We start from the raw sequence: 23,168 nt of genomic DNA, 5'->3' as shown, positions 1-23,168 counted from the left end.
AATGGTGATGGGTGAGAAGCAGGAGGAGAGAGGTGATGTTGTCATTGGAGACGTTCCTCCTCGAGCCGTGATTAATCCTCGAGTTGGTGCAGAAGTCAGCTGCTGGGCTCTGAACCAGAACCACGATGGATGATCACTTGTTTTAGCTGCTTTTCCAGTGGCTCCCTGTTTGTTTCAGGTTCTGTATTGTTTACTTTTAAGGCTCTTCGTGCTTTTAAAGCCTTTTCTGTTGTCTGAGATCCTCGGATAGAGGTCTGCTGGCTGTTCCAGAGTCCAGGACGGGGTTGTCCAACTCATTTTAGTTCACATCTCAAGTGGGCTGGACAGTTAAAACCAGTGAACCACCTAACATTACAAAACCTCCCAGGTTTTTCCTCTTTCGTTTACTTTGGGGGAAAAAAGTACATTCTGAAAAAGCTTACATGATTTAATTAACGTTTACACCAAAGTGAATTTTCAGGCAGCGTAAATTTGTCCCCTAGAGCTCTACAATAGAAAACTGGCGTATTTATGCCTAGGTGACATTATTTTAAGTGTTGATGGAGAAGCTACTGTGTTAGCATAGCCTAGCTCAGATAGTTCTGAACTACATTCAGAAAACAAGCATTTTAAAAGTTCTTTGCTGACTGAACAAACTGTCACTTCTGATTTCTTTACAAAGTGCATTTTATTGAAAATTGACTTCCCTGCGATTTCCACACACAAAGTCATCAAGAGGGACGGATCGGCCCCTTTGGTGGGCAGTTTCTGGTCCTCGGGCCGTATGTTTGACACCCCTGGATGAAAGCTATCCAGTCCTTTTGGTGATCAAGACCCCCGAGGCTCTGGAAGGTCCTGCCCCAGGATATAAGGCATCGGTGTCTTCTGTTTAGTCTCTTCTAAAAACATACTTTTATCAGAAAGCATATCCTGCTTTCTGCGTCGTATGCTTGTTTTATTGGTTTTTTTATATATATAACTTTCAGTCGTGCCTCGAGGCAATCTTATCTGCTGTGCGTCTGCACTATTTCAGAAGCTATGAATTTTAAACAAGCCTCCCGTACTGTATGGCTTTCGTGCGACCCAGTCTGCATGTGCCTGAAATATTCACACGGCATCTTGTGCTGAACCAAACACCAGTATTAGCTGAACAATCAAATGCTGGCTCAAGGCCCATGTGTCCATTAAGATCAGTCAATGATCTGCCACAGGAAAGTATGATGTGTTACTGTTCCACTTTCAGAGGCAAACGCTGTGACTCGTTTCAATGTTATAAGCTGAAAGAAAACTTCCACACAAGAGTAATAATACCTTTGCTTTATTCAGGATTAAACTGGCCAAATTAAAAAAAGATGCACGTATACAAAAGACATATAAGAAATGAATAGTACTGCAGTTCAATGAGCAAGTAGCTCAAAATCCATCATAACCTGAATATGAACTGCATCTGATGCACTGTAGACATTACTCTGTGGGACTCTGTGCTGTCCAATCAGAGAGGCTGCGGCGGTGCAGCCAGCGCCCCTGTGGGGAGCATCCTGAGTGCTGGATGGTGACTCAGCTGAAAAAGGAAGCGGGGAGCGTGGTGACGTGATACGGTGCACCAGCAGCACCTGCCCTCCTCCTTCACAGCAGCTCTGTGAAGGAGTCGGGCAGCGAGGATTTGGGTGAAAATAACACTCTTCTGATCTCCAGACAGCAGTCTGAGCACTGGGCTGCAGCACTGAGCTCGTGTCCTCTTTACTGCACGTTAGGGCTAAATATAGATGCTCCAAAATGTGGCAGGGCAGTCATTCGATAGCACTTATTCATTCACTTTTTGTGGAATCATACTAAGATGTTTGTGTGGTGTTGCTATTAACCCAGATCAATATGATTCAAAACTAAATGTTGGGGTTGGGCTTTAACATTGGTTTCATAATACGAGTTCTAAGACCTGCCTGGAGCATCCATTTCACTACTTTTATATATGTGGTCTTGCATAGACATACATTTATTTTGGAAAGTTATTATTAAAATGTATTATTATGTATTACATTATAAATATCATATGGATTTCCACCATCGTGCTCCAGGATATTGTTTTAATCACTGACATCAAATACGATTTTTTTAGGAAAAAATATTAAATTTATGTTAATATTTTTATTAAATATAATTATATATTATATTATTATATTACCGGTATATAATATGTCATGTTATATACTTTCTTAAATAACTACTAAATTAATGGATGAGGACACCTGTTTATTTTTATTTTTTTTTCTCAGAACTAGACACTTGTGTTTACCTTACCGCTAAAGTTAGCCTGAGAGCGTTGCATTATGGGTTGTTTTTAGCCTGATTAAGCTAGCGATGTAACGTCACTACCGACCATTAACCGTGTTTCTAGATGAAGTTCCTGCGTTGACCTAGCTAGACTCGTTCAACGTTAACGTTATAGTTTTGCTGCCACGGGGGAAAATTCGTCTTAACCGCGACATGGACCTTTATGGGGTTTTCTGTCGGCGGTCAAGAAATAACGTTGAAAGATCGTCGATAGAAGTCCGCAAAGATGGCGGTTAGCCCGGAAGTTAGCTAACTGGCCAGAGAAAATACTTCCATGACGCTTCCTACAGCTGGACGGGAGATTTAAACCGTTATCATGTTGACTCTCCAATACTGTAAAAAAAATATATATATATATTACTAACATTAAGACCAATGGCTTTTCATGTTTACTCAATTACTTTTCTCTATTTTCCTGCAGCTAACTTATGTGTACACCCTTAGTTTATTACATGTTTTATTACATTTAGTCAAGGATACGTTTGTCTAAATGGCTAGTGTTTCCCTACAAAAACAAGTGCCACAAAAGGAGGCTTGTCTAATATTCTGTAGAGGTTTGTCCTGAAATGAAGGTCAACCGATAATGACAACAGACAGTTTTCAGTAGCTCCTCTCTCTGCTTGAAAATCACCGCCTCCTGCTGTGATTTCCAGAAAAGTCTGGTGTATTACAGGAGCATTACAGATTATCTCTGTTCTGTTCTGTTGTGACTCCATGTCTGTCCTTGTCCCATCCAGACCATGGAGGAGGTGAAGGACAAGGCCAAGAGGAAGCCTCTGGTCAGGGCTGCATCAGAGGAGAGCTCCTGCGATCTGAGTTCGATAGGTTACTCTGCGTCGCCCGGAGACACGCTGCCCTGGAACCTGCCCAAACACCACCGCATCAAGCGCTCCAAGTCGGCCTCTGGAGATGTGCTGGACCCGGCAGAGAGGGCTGTCATCCGCATCGCAGGTAAGGTGCTCACACAGACAGGATTGCGTTGAGGTCTGTGGTCCTCACTGTGGCTGCTGGCATGTAGTGACTGACATCCGCTCTTCATATCAGCTGTTGTCTTAAACTTCAAGTTTTGCTACAGCGAGCGGAGGTTTTGTGACTTATGCTCACATTTATTCTGTTTGTGTTATGTTTTTTTGGTGATATCTTGTCTATTTACCCACCTACAGGCTTGGCATTTGTTATTTCTGAGGCTGTCCTGCTGTTGACTTAAGTAACGGAGAATATTATGAGTCTTATGGACTGTCTTGTTTATTGTTTTGGTGTTATAACTTGTCTACAGCTCAGTGTCGTTATCATTTCCTATGTGCTCTTTGTATTCAGCCAAGCATCAGATACATATTTAGTCAAAAGTAATGGCTTTATGTGACAGTTTGTTCGGTACAGTTCTTCATATAGTGCATCTAAGGACACAAAGACGCATTGCAACTTTAAAAACGGACAAAGCGCCTTCGGCAAAATAGTTGAAGAGCCTATGGAGCTCATCAGGTGCGATTGTTGGGTTTTGACCTACCTAGGCTCTTGTAGGCAGCTGAAAGAGATGTATAGCATAACAACACTAATTCCATCTCTCATTATGCTCATTTAGTTCCCATTGGGGGTTTCAGTCTGAACACTGTCGGCAGGACTCAGAAGATGTGACTCACTGCCTCGGCACTTCCTGTGTTGGCTGTTGAGTCCATATACTATCAATTGGGACCACAAACACCAACCTCATTCTCTCCCCCTCCCTGGTCGTCTCCCTGATATTGATTTGGTGGGGTGGGGTACTGCAGCAGTGCCGTGTGACTGGATGTTATTGTCTCTGCACACACAATAGCAGCAGCAGGGTCGTATGACTCCAAGTACTTCTGCAGAGCTGGATTGAGTTTTGGGAGATATATCTGATTGATTTATTGAGTTTTAAATGAAGGTTTTAATGTCCTTCTCTTGCCTTACTGTAGTAACCGCCATTGCAATAGAAATATTAGTTTCTTAACAAAATGTAAGGTGATCAGTATATTTAATTTACATATAAAAAATATGTATATTTTGATGATTGTCGGATAATGTGAATCGTTATCACTTTGGTGAGGATAATCGTGTCATGACATTTTCATATCGCCCTCATGCCTACTCTGGATGTGAGCAGGAAGCAAGGATAAATATATAAAGGGGACTATGAAATGTTGTCTCATTGGATTGCTGCCATAATGGCCCTGGACCGATTCAGTAGCCTTGTGGGACACACGTTTACGAGGCCGGAGCTGCAGCGTTATCTCTCAGCTAATGGAGACAGCACCATTTGTTATCAAGCTGCAGACAGTGTTGCTTGATACGAAATATGATGTCAGAGGATGTGAGACAATGTTATTGTGGCTTTCTAACATGATGCTAGACATTAATCAGATACTTGACAGTTGCTCTGCTGGCGTCTGAAAGGAGTGATAGTGTTAAAAAACAATGAAGTGCTGGTGGAAGAAATGAAAACACTGTCCTAGAATCGACAGGTCAGCAGATGACTGTCTGCCAGTTGGTCTGTGAAGTGTTTGAAGGTGTTATCTGTAAATAGAGTACAGGTTTATTGACTGTTTTGGTACAGTAATATAATGAACATTAATTGTTCTTAAAGATTGGCTGTTTTCTGGTCAGTGGTCAGTTCATGAATATAAAAAACTCTGACCAAATATGAGCTACACCATGAATCATGCTGTGTCATGTTCTACTCCCACAGTGTGGGAGAGCAGTGCAGTGTTATTGCAGTACCAGTAGATCATCCAGGAACGTTGCTGAAGGGTGTTTAACTGCACCAGACAGAATAAGAAAAGACTGTCAGACAGAACAGGAAGGGAACAGAACATTTGATTTACCCTTCAGTTTACTCGGACAATAATTCATTTATTTCTTTGTTGTAACTTTTTATTTTAGACAACATTACTTCCTAAGATCACACCTCTTCTTAATCTACAGAAAAGTGTCACATATAAGTCTTAAATTGTCATGCTGTAGTTTCTTTACTGAGTCGAGAAAACACAGTGGGGTCTGCTCTTAAAGGATTCAACTAATTTATTCAGAATCGCTTTCAACGTAGGGGTTTCTCCCGTTTTGACTTTCCTGAGATTTGTTCTGTCACGTCTCCTAAGCTTTGTTCCAGATAATGAAGATGAGCACAGATAACAGATAATGTGTACTCATTGTGAGCCAAAAAGTATCTGTTACACGCTTCAGAGTAGCTATGATCAACAGAAGGGTTTGTGCACTATACAGGCTGAACACTAGAGGGCGGTATGCAAAGATAAAATGCAGTGGAACATGTTTTTGCAGTGAGTGAAGGAACTCAGAAGCATACTGTGTTCCTGCTCACAGTAATACCATTCGAGTCCACATTGTGGATATTTGTATACATTTTGTATATCATCAGTGGTAATACACACATTAAATATCGATATTGAATACAGACCATGTGAATGGGAATCTAATCGATTCAGGAAATCAGTGGCGATATCCTAATTTCATCCAGTGATTAGTATTCGGTGTGCCGACCTGTAAGCAAGTAACCAGGCAGAGTCTTCCAAACACGAACAAGTCGATACACAAACAAACAGTCAATGAATAGTGAGGGGGCGGTCGTGTCCTTCCTTAGATGTGGTGTTGTTTTCTTTTCATGTTAGCAGAGAACATAAATTAGTGGCCCAACCAGAGCATGAAGTCTTTAGTTTGGTGATGTGTGGGAGGGCTGGTTGGCACTGCAGTCAGTCACTCCAGCCAAAGTCAGACAGGAAAACAGAGACAAGAGTGAGGCTTTGTCTCTGAGGGACACCGTCCGCTGGCCAGGGAGGAGAAAACAGAGGGGCGTGTTTATTTATCCTTTTATACACCCATACTGTAGAGAGAGATTCATACATTGTGCCCAAAAATAGCAACATCAGAGCCAACTTCTTCAGTTGCCCTCAGGTTTAAAGTGGTAATGAGTGTTTGACTTTGGTGATGTCTTTCCGTTGCTTCCCAGAGGTGACAAACAGTTATTGCTGTAAAGTTTCCATGGTTTTCTGTGCTTTTTCTTTTTTCCACTTTTACACCCCTATATTTTAGACATAATCTTATATTCCATCTGTGTCCCTGCTATGCCTGTCAAACTCTAGATAGATATGTTTTTCGAAAAAATATGTGAATTGTTTTTGTGCTTGCGTATGGTAGATTGATGGGGTTTTAAAACCCTCCACTGAATGTGCTGTAGGTGTTGGAACGTTGCAGCTCCCTTCTAGGTCATAACTCACTGGTTGAGAAACCCTGCACTTAGTTGGGTGGCTCTAAGTCGCAACGCCGTACTTGATTACTTCAGTGGCTCGGAGTGTTGAAATATTTTTCACTTTTCTGAAGTGAAAGATTTATGAATGTAAATTCTGCAATTTGCAGTTTCATGCTGGTGAAATCCTTCTAATTCTTTCTGATAGCTGAGTAAACAAAAACTCTGTCCTGAATGAGAAAGTGATAACACGCCCAGATGTGCTCAGGCTGCCAGGATCTCTGCAGTTTTTGGTCGCTTGTAACGGTGAGCCTGTAGAAGCATTACTATTCTGACTTGACTTGAATTTATTTATTTATTTATTTCGGGCATGTCATTTATTATTGTTATTTATTTATTTATTTCGAATGCTGCATATTGTCAAACTTTGTTGGTTAAATTTGTAGACAGACTCCAGTTTTTTGAGACGTACTCCAGCTGTGTGGCTCAACAGAAAAACGTATGTAATTAAAAAACACATGATGAGATTACTCTGGTATGAGTAACACTTTAAACAAGTCATAAATAAGTCTATTTCTGTTGGCGTGTGTTAATGCATCAGTCTTTTTGCATGCAAAATTAATGCACCGACTGTTAGTTAAGTGTTTGGTGCATAACAAGGGTTTTTCAGGGCACACAGGTGAATTATTGCATTTGACAACCTTTCTAAAAGCGACTAGACTATATTATAAATTTTGTTGAATGTTGCACCCAGAGAAAGACATCTTTTCCAAGTCAATTGTGACGATATCTACGATTATCTCGATCCGAGAGAGAGTGAGGAAGGAATGGTGGTTCAATGGTGTTTATTTAAAAATGAGGACAATTCCCATGATCCTACACTTCGTCACAACGTCATCAAAGTTCGTCTTTCGTTATTGTTTTGATGGAGAGACCCCTAGTGGCAGAAATGACATGCATGCGTTTATCATCAACAAATACACCTCACCATCTCTGACAACTCATGTTATGGTTGATTACACTAAGAACGTATTAGCTAAGTCCCACAAAGATTCCAAAGAAATACTTTTGTAGTGATTCAGAATAAATGTCGTCAGAACTGCTTCTTGGCATTTTGACCTGCTGTTGCTTCATCGGAGAGGGTCTGTGATCTCTCTGACTGCACTAGAGGAGTTGTTTTTTTTGCCACAGCAGATCTAACATTCTTCCTTGAAGTTCAGGGTAGGAAGTCATTATTATGTGATGTGACATTTCAGTGTTCCCACACATATTCAGACTTGTTTCTCTTTATTGTGTGATCCAGCACTGATCCAGCGTTTACTCCTGAACTGAAGAGGTGTGGTCCTCTGGCAACGTGAAAAAAAAATAATAAAAAAATGTGCCCACCATTCAGTTTTGGGAATATGACGTGACTTTGAGGAAAACCATGTAAATGTTCTGGGATTTAGTTTAGTTTTTAAAGCTGTGAAGAGTTCAGGGTCCCACTTTCTCGAACAGCAGGAACTCAAATAACCTCACGCAGCTCTGTCATTTGTTTTTTCATCAGGATGACCATGTGTGTCTCCATCTGGGGTGGAGTTGGCCTGTGTGTGTGTGTGTTTGTGGGATCTGCTGGTCTGCCTCAACTGGTATCTGTTTGTGGTGTGTGTTCGCCTCTGTGCCTTTAAGAGGAGGGTCTGAGTTGAGTGTGTGGGTATTTCTCAAGCTACGGAGGGGAGTGGTGGTGGTGGTCTGGAATGAAACCCACAGCTTTAGAGGGAATACCGTGACAGAGTGTGGGTGAGGAAGAAGGTGGGGACAGACAGATAGGTGGACAGCCAGCCAGGAGGGTTTTTTTTTATCAGCACTGAGGGGAAAGACAGTCAAAGAGGGGTGAACAGTGCCAGTGGAAAGTTTAAAGGAAAGTTTGAAGAGAGAGTGCCCCCAACTCCGACTCAGCATCAGCCAGACCATGTCCATGCCCACGTTTGAGCCAGGTCAGCGGCTGTCAGAGGAGCAGGACTATGTGCAAGCCTATGAGAACGTCAGAGAAAAGTATAAAGGTAAACAGCACCGGCCCTCTTCTCTTCTTTAGCAGCTTTGTTTGAATGAGAGGCTTGGTGTGACCTCATACGTGCATGCTCCAGTCAGTATATTGACTGACTTACTAACTTTAAGTGATTTTATATTGAGGTACTTTGGGTCAAGAGTTTTCTACTTGGCACGTAGAAACAGGAAGTATAATTCTGTTGTGGAAAATGACATTGAGATGTGGTCTGACACCTTTGCCACAGAGCTGCTGGAGAAACATCAAGTTCAGCATCAATCCTGTTATTAAAGTCGGAGACGGGAAGTCATTCTCAGCAGTATCACTTCATTCACGTCAAATATAAAGCTCTGTGGTGATATTGTGAGACTTTAAAGGGGAAGATGTCTCTCTGAGATGCAGAGGGCTGAGCTGTGGCCTTCAGCTTCAACAGTTAAATATCATTAAAACACACAAGAGTCCCGGTCTGTTGCCTCTTCTCTGACCTGGAAGCCTCCTTTGCATACAGGGGAATCACTGTGCAGAGAGGTGAAACAGTTGGTCCTTGGTTGATGGCACGGGTCCAACAGAGCAACAGTGATAAGAGCTGCCGGCAGCCAACAAGAAGGACACATCAGAAGGACGTTCACCTGATTATGTCTGGTATGACTTGATAGTGTTTTTCATTTCAGAAAGCAGACGCAGGAGGCCGGATCAACCTCAAGATGTTGCTGCAGCTCATTTGCTTACTTGATTCACGGGTCTAAATATGAATATCTAAATACACTGCAACCCGGGAAGGAACCATCACCTCTGTCCATCACCTGTGTCACTCTTGTGTAAACCATTTGTTGTAGTTCCAACTTTAAGTAACCTTTGAGGCCTCAGATGGATTTTTTGACCAGCTGCCTCTTGCCTTGTATGGGTCATTCTCAGGCTCACATGCAGGTAACGGCAGGAGAGAACCAGCAACATCTGGAGGTGGTTTGTGCCCGGACACAGGCTGACAGGAACAGCTGTGCTCTCTTATTCCACTTGCCATCCATATACAGTAGTGCATAAGTGACAAAGCAGCTTTCATGAGTAGTTTCTACTTTGTAGGCCTTTTAGTGTTTCTGTGTGTCACTTTACCAAAGCATGCACTGTTGTTGAGAGAATGACTCATGTACAGCAGGCTATCGATGAGGGCAAACGGTCCTTGGTGTCTATGCTGGGAACAGTATCCTTCCAACCAGTCTCAACGGTCTAGTCAAATCTTTTCCCATGCGGTTGCCTACTGTGCATGTCACTGTGGGCAGCCTTCCTACTGCGGAGCTCTGGCACCAGCCTGGTGCTCCACGCCCCCCGTCACAACCTCCAGTCCCTCTGCCAAGATTGCACTTCCTGTTACTCTTTCTTATTGTTGGTCTTTGGCTTGATGCTATTTGTTTTAGATACCCAGAGTAAATGGAAAAGTTTGGAGTTTTAAAGGGTGGGAGTTTGGGGTTTGTCAGACCCGTCTCCCAACCCATGAGTCAGTGTGTGTGATCTGAATAACCACTTAATACAGTGTTCATGTTATATTGGAAGAAGCTGACACCTTTATTAGCTGAAATACACACTTCCAATGGGATTTTATTCAAAAATGCATGATATATAGTTTCAGCATCAACACGACAATGTGGGCGTGACCAATAGTCACATCCAAGGCTTGGTACTGTTGGCAAATGAAGTCAAACACGTCACGCTACAACTATTTAGTTGGTGGATGCAAAGGAAAACTGGAATGATTCTCATTCTCATGACTAATCCAGTATCTCTAATGACCGCCACAGTTTCATGTTCTGTGGACTCGGTGCTCGCTTCACCCTCTCTCCCTACGGGGAGGAACGAGACTCCTGGTGAGACTGTCCAGAGTGGGAGGAGCCTGTGGTGACCCATTTGTGACCTACAGATGATATTCCTCATTTATTGTAAAGATTAGTATATTATAAATTGTTATCACCTTGTTCTGCTGACAGTGATGGATTCTGTTGTATTTTTATCAAGAATGTTCAAAATTCATAATATTGGTGAGAGATTAGATCCTAAAAAGGGTATAAAAAGATGCATACCTCTTGTATAACTTGTATTTACCACTGAGAGGTTGAATGGGAATGTTTTTCCTAAATTAAATAGCCCAATCTCACATTAATGAGGTTTTTATTCTTGTCTTGTGAGCGCTATTTGCATAAGTTATTGCAACAGGTGTAATTGGCTCGGGAATGATAAAGTGCGGTTGAGCGGTGCTCTGTGTTATAACAGTAACTGAACACATCTATTAGTGTAAAACATGCAGCTCTGCTTTAAATACTCACAGCAAATATATCCCAGGAGTTAACTCCGTCAGTCTTCAAGTTATTCTGGTTGGATGATAAACTCAAACCACTTCTGACATTTAGCTCTGTGACATGTTGCTGAGGAAGGTTGCAATAACCGCTCTTTCTTTCCACAAATGTGTTATGTCTTGCGGTGCATTCGGTGCACGTGAGTCAGACAGCCGTTTTCATGTTCATATATGTTTGTCACTGTCACAGTTGTCACTGTGTTGCTGCTTGGCCTTTTTTCCCATCACTCTGTGAGCAGCCATGATCTGAGTTTAGTTCCCTCGTCTGCAGCTCTTCATCTAACGGCTCACTGTGGCTGCTGCTTCTTGTTCCATGTATTACTTCAAACTGATCTGCTCCGCTGTCAAACATCTCTCAATGATAAGCACATTGCATGTCCTGTGAGTACTGCAGCAGGACGAAATGTTTGGTTTTTATTAAAAGTAATTTAATACAGCATTTTTTCTGGGAATGTCACCACAGACACAGTTCCTCGTACTACACTCAAATATATACATTTCACAATACTATCTTCTGTGGATCATAGGCTCAATCCCCATTGTGTGTTAACCTTAAGTGAAATTAAGTGAGATTTCCCACTTTAAAAATAAATACATTTTCCCTTATATTTCCCCCTCTTCTCATTAACCTGCCACTGCTTTCACAAGACACTGACAGCAGTTGGTCTTCGCTGATCTCATACTTTTGTTTGCTCTGAGGAGGTTTGTCTGTCATTAAATCTAGGCTGCAAGGTGGATTTTAAGTGCTTTCAGAGTCGCACTCCCCCTTCTCAAACACACACACACACACACACACACACACACACACACACACACACACACACACACACACACACACATTGGGAAACCTGGAGGATACAACACACCCTGTTTTTGCATTTGGTCACTGTGTGTGTGTGTGTGTGTGTGTGTGTGTGTGTGTGTGTGTGTGTGTGTGTGTGTGTGTGTGTGTGTGTGTGTGTTTGTGTGTGTGTGTGTGTGTGTAAATACCAACAGGGTTCACTTCTAAAAGGCCTGCGATAAGTTTGTCTTGTGAATCACTGTTGTGCCGGAGCGTCCGCAGAGAAGTCCACGCTTCACTTCCAGTACTTGCCTCAGATCGGTTTCATGCAACTTGATCTGAAATTCAAAAATAGCAATAGTTACTGAGTTATGCACGCATGTTGTGCTCATAGAAAATCACTCACATGCACAGATTTGTAATGCATTAATCACTTAATCACGAAGCCATTAACCTTTTCACAAGTTTACATTTCAGTTTGAAAACAGCCACATTGTGCAGGGAGGTCATGTTTTGTTTCCAATAGTAATGGAGATATTAGAGACGGGAATTTCACTGAGCTCTAGCATTACATACGTCGACTGGTTTACTACAGCGGGATGAACCCAAAATAACTACATATTGACGACAATTTGTAAAAAAGTCCAAGTCCTGGACTGTTGTCCTCAGCCCTAAAAGAGGCTCTCACTGTGAAGTGACTCCTAATTGTAATTAAAAGGCCTCCTACGTCTGCTGGTGGCTGGTTGTGAGCTGCCAATCATCCGCTCACGTAATCTTATTAGTGTCAAGAAACTGCAATTTAATGACAGATAAATCCACAGGTCTTGGCAGTTTGAAAACCAATCAGACAAATGAGTCAGAGTGTAGCTGTTGGACGTATTTGTGGGAAATGTCAACATGGGATTTTTAAGCTGCAGGTTTTCTTTCACCCATCAATTCTTCAGGTCGTTGGTACAGTTGGTCCAGAGGAAAGTTTCAGTCAAATTATTTAGTCTGCATGCACGAACCAAGACGTGAACATGGTTTTATTTTGGATAGAAAGCTCCATCACTAAGGGTGTGTCTTCTTCTGACTGTCATGAGTAATTCTTTAAAGGAAATCATGAAGAATACAAAACTTTAAACCTCTTTCTGTAAGCGTGAAACACTGGACAAGAGGAAACCAGATGCTTGTTTTAGGACGTCCCAGTGTGATGACCTCCATTGACAGAGGACATGCTCATATATTGTCTCCACATATGTTCACACCTCCCCTCGATCCCAAAACGCCGTGCCAACCGGGTGGCTCAGTGAACAGTAGATTAGCCAGCATTCTCTCTGCTGCAGCAGAATCTTCTCACCTGTCCGCTACTTCACACGAGTTTGTCAGATGTCCTGTTTGGTCGGTTTGAAACATGTTGTGATGTGTGTGCTTGTGTATGGAGGGTAATTGGACATGACTGTCCAGTGAAAGCATTTTAGTATTCTTTGATTTGGTATTTATTCTAATATTCCTTGAACCAGCTTCGTTTTCAAATATTATGTTTGTTGTTTTCGTTGTTGTTGATTAACCAATTCATTTTTTTTTAGATTAATAGTTGCCAATTCTGCTTCCTGTATTAGAGGGATAAACTAGAGAACCATACAAGACTTATGCTGTGTTCACACCAAACGTGAAGCCAATTTATCGTGCGGCGCTATGGCATACAAGTCAATGCAAAGATGTGAATAGATGCGACTTTGCACAAGTTGAAATATTATAACAAATATTGTATCCGTTGGCACTCAGAGCTCTACGATAGTACCTCATATTAATACCAGAAACCATGACTTCTGACTTTTTATGAATTGGCTTCATTGTTTCGGTATTTCAGCATCTTTTTTATTTGTTTATTGCAAATAAATCCCAGAAAAAATAGTTTATTTGGGGTTCAAACAGCTGTAGTAAACCATCCGACATGTGACTTGAATACAGCGAAAACAACAAAAAAGGTATCAAGCTTTGCTGTCACTGGCTCTCAAACAGCACTGTTCCTGCAGTAAGACCAGTTTGCCAGCATAGTCTCCATTGGTCATGCCACTTTATCTGTCAGTATTAGATCAGCTCACATTCTTTCAGAGTCAGAGTCCCGTTTGATGATTCATTTCATTGAGATGTAATTGGTTTCTTGACTTTGTCTCTGGTTTCTTCAGTGAAACGGGGTTCTAGTCTGAAGAGAAATGCAAGTCCGAAGCATTATATCCCACTATGACGTGAACTCTGGACAGGACGAGGTAGAGCTGCTGTAATTGGGATGGGATTTGTGTCAGAGCCGAGGATTAGTGTCTTCCCAAACCCACAGAGGCTATAACAGCTGACAATAATCATGTAAACAGACTGCAAAAATATCCAGGCTAACAAGTGACTTTTCTCTAAAAACTCTCACTTGATTCACTGATAACAAAACCTGTAACCACATAGTAGGTGATGGACATTATTCCCTTCGCTTCCTGCTTACTACACCTGTCTGTTACTCTCATTCCCAAAATAAAACCAATTTAAATCAAGTTGTTTTCGTTTTAACACTAAGCCTCGGGTGAATGAACAGTATGAAGTCAGTGTTTGCTTTCCCACAGTGTTTGGAGATACAGATGCCATGCAGAGTTCATGGTGCATGTGGTAAGATATTGACTGATAGCAGGACACTATGAAAGGATGTTTTTCTAATCTGCCTGGGGATGATGTCACCGGGGGGGGGATATCTGTCTGGTCGCAGGCACATTTCTGTTTCCAGGATACAGTCAAATACAAACTGTCACATTATCCTTCCTGAGTGCTCTGCGCTATTAAAGATTGTGAGTGGATACAAAGATAGACCAGAGTACCATCCCAAATAGTGATTTGCCCTATGAAGCAATGCCTTTGTCCCCACATAGGATGCAGGAATGAGTCCTAAAACAAGGAAACAAGTTGGCCCTTCCGGGTTCCTTCATCTCCAAGTCAGTATTTGAATGGGTTTTTGGTTTAAATCCTGGAAGTAAGGTCTGTGTTTAAGCTTTTACGTGTCTTCAAAAAGGCGCTAAATGAAACCATAGATTAGGCCGCCTTTACCTTTACAGCCTTGTTGTGTTAACATGCGACGGTGGTGTAGTTCCTTTATAGCCTAATGTTAGCTTTTTACTTTTGACGATCCACAAAAAAAAATGGTCTTGCTGAACAAAACTTTTAAATGGCATGACATCCAATGGAAAAATCTCATTGGCTTTTTGTCAAGTTAGCGATGCTAACTGTTGGGGTTGGCCAACAAAAAAACCTCATCTCTGCAGCACTCTATGTCCATTTTGGTAATTAATTACTTCAGTACAATTATGCAATAGCAAACAACAATCAAAGTGCCACGTTCAGAAGAATCCACATCGAGAGACCCGGGCCTCACGTTGGTCCTGTGGTGCAGAACAATAGTGCCAACACTCTGGTTCTGGCATGCTACAGTAAACCAGACTAATGCCAGGAATGTCAGTAGTGAGCTGCCTGGCATGTACTCTATTTTTCAACGGGGTGCCTGAGTTGGAGAAGCTACTGTCCTTTCCACGAATCCACACCCAGCTACCGTTAAAACATTTAACAGGACTTTATCAGTAGCTGTGAGCAGTGGATCTGCAGCAGTGATGCAGACGTAACAACATTTACATTGATCCTTGTCTCACCTTTCGATCTAATTTTCAAAGCCGAAAAAGAATGAGCTCATAGGTGTGAAACTGAAAAATGTATTTATGGCGATACTATCATGATCAACATTGTCTTCCTTGTGAGCTTCTTTTAAATATTGTCTTGTATTTTGAAAAATGTTTTTATTTCAATCAAAAATTCCTGTCTGAAGATTAATAAATCACACGTTGATGGTGGTTTCCTGGTACTTGTTGCGAGAGCTCAACAAAGTATTTAAAAAATACATTGATTGTCATCATGATGTTGATTCACGTCATTTTAAAGGCCACAGTTATCAGGAACACCATCCAGGATGCTGAATGGATTGGTTGTCCGGCTGACCCTAGAACAGCCTCTAGTGGATCTCTGTCAGTGATGCACAAAAGGCTAGAAGACAACCTGGATGTTCTTTCATAGATGTAGATCTGACACATTGTGTGAATTCCTTGTGTGTTGGTGTCTTCCTGTTGAGTCCTCTCTTCTGTCTGGGAGTGCCTCAAAGAAAACACACACACACACACACACACACACACACACACACACACACACACACACACACACACACACACACAAACACACATAAACCACCTTACGCTGTACTTCCTCTCTTTGCATCTTACGTGATGTGTTGTTATCCGCCAACCCTCTGGAATTTGACAGCGATTGTATCTCCTATAGGCAGTTGGCAGTTACATGTAAATAAAATCTTTTGTTGATTTGATGATGTGAACACAGCTATTCTTTTTTTTATTATCCCTGGTAGGTTTCTGTGATGTAGGTGTAATAATGTAGGGATTCCCAACATTTTTTTGCACTGCAGACAGACAGCAGATGCTGCAGCAGGACTGGGAGGGAGTCGGGAGTACACAACAGTTAGTCCAGATGATACAGACACAGAAAAACAAAAAGTCAAGTTTATTTGCTCTGTAATTATGTGTGGTTACTTGCTAGTAAATGCAGACAGGATGCGGTCATAGACTAAACTAAAATGAAAGTTATTATTGTGGTATTGTGTTCGGGACACGTTGTGTACTAGTTCTAGTAGTCATGCGTAGTAAGGAGATTATATTTAGCAGCTGACAGTTGACTACCTGACTGGTTTGTTGTCTGTGTGTTTATATGCGTGCAGATGGACTGTAACAACTGCTGTCGGGGTTTGATATCGCGTTAATGAATCAGGATGGTATCGCCTCTTCCCCACCCCCCTCTGACGGTGAATGTAACGCCTGAGATCGGTTTGGCTCTGTGGCTGATCCAGTACACACCCTCACCACAGTGTGTTCTGGTCCAGCTCCAACTTCTCAAGGCTGAACTCCATGGTGGGAAGAACCACATCCCAGAGAGGGGTGGAGGGGGTGGATCAGGTCTTCCACCTTAATAGGGACATGAGACTCTTGGCTGTGACTCAGACTGAGTTTTGACACCGTCGTCCTGAACAGCTGCACAGAAACATCGATTCACCCGGGGGTGGAGTCAGGTGGCTCTGCACGCCACGCCATGACATTTAGCAAGGAAACAGCATTTTATTTTTCTGTCTTCTGGAATATTCCAGTTGCATTTTATTTTATTTTTTTGTAATAAGATGAGAGAGTGGCAAAACCCCCTTTTCCCAGCATTAAAGGTGCATTGTGTAATAACAGGCCACATGCAAATAGGGGGCAGCATTTCACCTCTACTACTGAGTCCATACAATCTAAATTTACAGTCATCAGTTCTATAAATAACAGATGTATAAAAAGAACTTATATTTTCCCTTGGTGCTCCCTGCCGTCAGAAGGCAACTCTGCCTGGAGGAGTGTTCAGGCTCTGATGAAGACGGACAGTCAGTTGTAGAAACATGTATTCAGCCACAGCAGCATCGCTGGACGTAAGCTGTCTGACTATCCAGTGGCCTGTCGGGGCTTTCTTCCAGGATCAGACCCCCGCCGCTGCGTAGGACCGCACAATTGACAAAAAAATGCAGCAAAAGAAACATGTTTCTTGCTTCATTCTTCAATGAAAATTAGAATAAAGATGTATAAATTATCATTCCCTCTAATATTGCATAAAAACCCCAGGAAAAACTCTTCTCACAGCAGACATTTTGTCTTTTCAAACAGGTGTAACCAATAACATTTAAGATGGCTGCATTCCATTTAGGCGTGCCCGTTGCAGGCTCACTGCTATGGCATACGGCCACACCTAAATGGAGCACATCCATCAGCACTGTTATCAGTTTCACTGCCATCCCTGCTATGACGAGTCGATATGTCTGCTGGGAGGAGGGTTGGTAACATTCAACATAGTCTCTGTGGACTCGGTAGGACCGACGCCGACGCTCGGTGCCCTTAAAAGCCCCGAGTTCAGACTGCCAGACTGAGAAAGATCTGCTTAAGAGCCTCAATTTAGGGGAAGAAAAGTCCTTTGTGAGACAAAGTGAAATATTTGATTAAACAAGATGCAAGGAAGAGTTGATCAGTTTTCCACAGATGCTGTTTTCAGATTCTCTATGTAGATTACCTCACTGCTGCTGTGACTGAAACTGGATCTGCGCTGACAAGCATTCATTGATTGTATATCGATTGGAAAAGGGGCCATTACAGCCCTCCTGAATAATTACTCCAGTATAGCACGAGGCTGTCGAAAACCCCGAGGCTGAAAATATATCGGCAGTGTAATGCAGTTTGCTATACAGGTGTTTTACATTGATGGGGGGTGTCCTACTTTGGTTTTTCTCACGCTTGACGCAATCATTTGGCACCTCCATCGGGCACAAGTACAAGATGAAGGATCAGTGTGAGAGAGTGCGAGGTCAGAGGCAGGCTGTTGAATTCAGCAGCACTCTGTTAGAAGAAAAACCAGGCGGCGAGAGTGGGAGTTTTGTTTCTGGGCATTTCTAAATCCTGTTGTGATTAAGTGTCTGTGCTCGTTTTGTTGGCAATGTTAAATATTTCAGCTATTTTACTTTTATGATAGAAAGCAGGTGTTAAAGTTGCCCTCTTCAGATCAATAGAATATTCGTACATTCCGTATGTCTATTGAATTGTAAAAGCTGTGCTTTTGAGTCGTCTGGCCTCTGAACACTTCATTAGGAGGAAGACGGACCCTGAGCAGGAAATGGCATCGACTCTGAAACTTGAACCAGTGTGGACTTGTGGCTGATGCATCAGACCACACGACCCTCTGTACTAGAGCTGTGTAATCATTTAGATCATGTGATGTTGATAGAAGCAGCGGTAGGACGTACTTGGGAATATTTGTCCTTGTTCAGACGGCCAGCTGTTTTTGGGTTTAACCAGATTGATTGTAGAACGTCTGGATTGCAAAAATAAAATGCAATAATTATATACAAATGTAATAATCTCTGCAACTTTTTATAGACACAATGATTGTTATGCGTCATTTGGAGCGGCCAACAGCCACGTAGAGCTCTAAAGATTCACATACGGCTTTGTGTGTTTGGGTTGAAGTGTCGAGCCATGTGGACCCTGTCAGTCCATCCATACTTAGACGGACCAGCGATGTCAGTATCGCTGACTTCAGACACATCAGAGCTCCAGCAGTCATTGGAGACTGCTGAGTCAAAGTCAGCATAACCTTCCCCAACAATACTGTCAAGGATCCAACAATGTAAACCTCTTTAACTCTTAAGTGTATTGGCTATTGTCAATGGATAGGATTGAATATGTAGTTATACATATTAGAATATATAGTTTTTAAAGGTATTATTTAATTACTACAGATGTTATTCAATTGTACATACAGCAACTGGCAAACTCACAGTCTGAACCTGAATCTAAACGTTTAATGGAATTTGTGGGTATATGTTTCACAGCTGGAATGAGCGAATTCAGCTGTTAAAGGATATTAATATGAGTTTGGGAGAATTCATATCGCCACTCAACATGATGACGTGGTTCTAGCTAGCAGTGCTAACAGTGCAACAGCAAAGCGGAGCTCACAGTGTTGCTATGCTTCCACGACGACGGCGTTATCAGCTTTAACCGCCATCACATGCACTAAAAGGAAGCTAGCTAGCTAGATAACAACACACACAGAGGGAATGTGACTTAATTCATTAGTATTCCACTCTATCTTTACATGGCTAATCATTGCTTGCAGTTTTGTTAATTCTCTCAGTCTTGCTACTTTAAAAGAATGTTGTGTTAACATAACTATTGCAGTATTACTTTTCATTCACATTGCATTTTAGTTTCCCCCCCCAAAAAAGCCCTGTCATCTGAACCCCTCTGAGGTCCAAGGTCCCCTCTGCAGCATTTTTCATGAAAAATAGAGAGGCTCCTTCAGTCTAGCATATTTTAGGGGGTTATAATGCTGAGTCACCGGGGCTGTCCTGATGAGGGAGAAACAATCCCCCCGGTATTTATTTGTCAGGTTTACATTTTGTATATTTTGATTCAACCGTCTAGTTTTTAATTGTTTATTTTAGGGTATTATTTTATCAGGACATTTTTTGATGATGTATCTCGTACATCATCATTTCACACTCTACATTGGCTGCCTTAGATCAGCCATATGCACTATTGTGATGTGTGCATGGCATTTATGGGTTGGGGCACCTCCCTGAACGCCACGAGGATGAGACGGGACAACATCAGGGAGGGGTGAGGGGTGGGAAGGAGGGAGACGTGCTTTCCTTCCTTTCTCTGCCGACAGGGATTGTGTGCGAGCCGGCAGGAGAGAGAGAGAGAGAGGGAAAGAGAGAGAGAGAGGGAGAAAGGGAGTGAACAAAAACACTAAGCTGCCAACTTCTGTGGCGGCAGCAGAGCAGAGAGAGGCAGAGCGGGACAGGAACAGCCTGCAGTTAGCACACAGCCCTTTCCATCCTCCAGCCTGGTGCTTCAGTGCTGAGCTGACCTTGCAGAGCTCAGACTCGACTGTTTGGAGCCTCAGGCAGACGGCGGCGGGGAGACCGTGAGCATGGACCCTGCAAGGTCTATCCAGCATGAGATCAGCTCTCTCAAAGGTACCTCCTCGCCTTCTAAATGTTTTGCTGTCATCACCGTCATATGCTTATGGACCGCCTTGTTTTCCCACAATGCCTCTCTCTCTCTCTCTCCCTCCTCATCGTATAGATGCAGGCTGAAGGAAAAAGTTGAGCGTTGAAGGTTATCTGGGCCGTGGAGTTTAATGGGAGGAATTATAATCCCCTGTTCTTGTGGATAAAAGCAAATGAAAAGCTTTTGTTCTCCTTTGTGTCCAGGCGTGACCAGAGGGGGTGGAGCGGGGGTCATGGCGAATGATTGTGCTGAGATGGTGTGTTTTACAAGCTGGTACGCGGCTGCTGCTGCTGCTGCATGCGGCACATTGAATGCGTCTGCGCCGGGGGATGCAGAGCGGGCCGGCTGCTGCAGAGCGGCTGCTGCTGCATCGCCGTGGTAACAGCAGCGTTACGGCCAAGCGTTGCCCTGCCCCTCAGTCAGAAGTGAACATCTGTAGCTGTGAAGAAAATGTGTCGTGTTTTCTCTGTCCTTGTCAGAGTGCAGTACGGTTAGATGTTTCTGACATCAGCAAAGTTTGCTCCTCCCACCTCCCTCACTTACAGGTGTCTCACTGCTTCACTGTCACAGATTTAGGAAACCAGTGATACAGTCATTTTAATTGTGTCATTTCAAACAAATTATTTCTCCATGAGGTCATTCTGGTGCAGACAGAAATGTGTCTCTCTCTTTTTTTTTAATAAACAGATAATTTATATTGAAGAAAGTATGTGAATATGGCAGAAGTATGGACACCCTATTCTCCACTGAGGTTGATGCAAAGCAACTGTGGTTAAAGTTTGTTGACATGTTGTTGCTGTGACAACACATACAATGGATTTACCCAATAGGACCATTTTTGTTAAATGCTAAACCTGCAGAGTAATACAAAGTCCTTCTGTATGTATTTTATTCAAGTCTATGTATAGTCTTTGTTAATGGCATACATCCTGTATGGATAGTCTAAGCATGCTGTGTCCCTGAGGCATCTTAATATATTCAAATACTTCGTCTGTCCTCCCATCGCCTAGCACCACAGACTTAAGTTTATCAGATATTCAGGCCACTGAGAGTGTGCTACTTTCACACCAGTCTTTGCATAAGTGTGTACCATCCTCATTTCACTAAGTGAAAGGATTAACAGCAGACTGACTGACATTTATAGCCACAGAAAGCCTCTAATTTGAGGAGAGAACCACCATACTGGTGAAACTGGCTCAGCCCAAAGGGGAATCTTTCTAAAAGCTGAGGTTTGTCTAGAGTATTCTGGCTAAATGTGGTAACGCTTTGGAACGGCTTGCGGGGTGCCAGGGCCATTTAAATGATCCTGGAGAGGGATCTGAAGGAGTCCAACCCACTGGGGACAGGCTGAGAATGTTTTCCCCAGGGCTCCGGGGACAAAAGCTCCCTCGCTTCACTGAGCGCTGCCAATGGAGTTACTTAACATGTTGAACACTGCCGCTTACTCAGTGCAGCTCAGTTCATTTGTAAGCATGTCGTCACCTCAAGACCATAGCGCCCATTGTGCATTCTTGTCAGCTATTTACAGGCATTTCAACTCTTTAACACAAGAGCTGGTTGATGCTCTTCTGTATGTGTTGAGACAAGCAGGGCCACTATTGACACATGGCCTCGGTGACCAATCACTGACAAGTCTTCTTCTCTTACTCTTCTCTTTTTTCCTCAACTTCTTAAGGTGGAGTTTCTCTACCATTAGTTATGTCTGCAGCTCTGTGTGTTTCAACACTATCTCTACTCCAAGGTTCCTCGCCCTTATCAGCATGTTTTCACAACTAGTGCACTGTTGTGAAGGAACTTTCTGAATGTTATGTGCCGGATGGTGAAAGGAAGATGAAAGGGCCTTTAAGCCGGGCAGGTTCAAACCAGGTGGATCCAGTTAAAAGGGAGGTCAGGGCAGGGGTCAGTGCCCTTGACCTCCAAGCCGGTTAGTGTTTCAGACGTACGTGGCAAAGAGGCAAAGTCCTGACATTCGGCAGGTTCACCATTCAATTTCAGTGTTGCCCACCGATTTAAATAGTAACAGATTGTTTTATTTTCACATTAAAGGTTGTATCAGCGATTCTGGGCCGAAACATAAATGATCACATTCATCTGGTTTTACCTCACGATCCGCTAGCTGCCCGCCCCATAAGCAGGCCGTCAAAAAAACGCGTCTCTCTAGGCAGCCTAGGCTGAATCGCACACAAAAACAAATGGTACTACCAACACCTCAAAAGCAAAATAAACAGTGTTCCAACCAATCACAGACACGGGGTGGGTGGCACGTTCATGAAAACGTGCATCCATGATCATTTTCAAAACACGGGAGGGAGGGGCTAGCTGGCTCTGTTTGTTTTGGATCTCGCAACGGAAGTGAGGGCAACCAGAATCGCTGATACAACCTTTAAAGAATCAACTATATTTTATTACATGACAATGGGATTGAAATATCAAAAAAAACATCATAGAAACATTGTTAACATTGGGATTTTTAGAGATAAAATAAGAAACTTGCAACTAGAGATTGGGACCATAAACTCATGTTTACAATGTTAACTGAGATAATAAATCAAGTGAGAAGTAGTCATTATCTCATAGACTTATTCTATCAACCAGAGGAGTCGCCCCCTGATGGCCAGTAGAGAGAATGCAAGTTGAATGCACTTCAAGCTTGCCGCCTGGTACAAACAAGTTTGTGTTCAGGAGAAAAACAAACATCTGCATACAAATATTACCTGTGTTTTGCTTGTCGAATTCAGGAGTGTTTGTTTGGCTGTTCCCTCTCCACAGTGACTGGAGCTCAGGCAGGGTCAGCCATTGTTTTTACTGTATTACGAGTACTG

The 23,168-nt window shown here is 42.6% G+C and overlaps 1 protein-coding gene across 3 annotated transcripts in view; it reads left to right on the top strand.

Annotated features, from left to right (window-relative positions):
• The window catches only part of pleca (plectin a), an 82,153-nt gene that overhangs the window by 2,593 nt on the left and 56,392 nt on the right, over positions 1–23,168 (top strand). Inside the window, exon 2 of one of the 3 annotated variants that reach the window (XM_084031761.1) lies at positions 3,048–3,261. In XM_084031761.1, the coding sequence (XP_083887887.1) occupies positions 3,048–3,261 (214 nt within the window). Of the gene's footprint in view, positions 1–3,047; positions 3,262–8,417; positions 8,572–20,157; positions 20,313–23,168 lie in introns of those variants that run through there. The other 2 variants (XM_084031765.1, XM_084031766.1) reach the window with 2 other exon arrangements.

The sequence above is a fragment of the Eutrigla gurnardus genome (genome assembly GCF_963514095.1).
Source record: "Eutrigla gurnardus genome assembly, chromosome: 17".
Lineage (NCBI taxonomy): Eukaryota > Metazoa > Chordata > Actinopteri > Perciformes > Triglidae > Eutrigla > Eutrigla gurnardus.
Note: the sequence above shows the minus strand (reverse complement) of the source record. Positions and strands in the feature narration are given on the sequence as shown.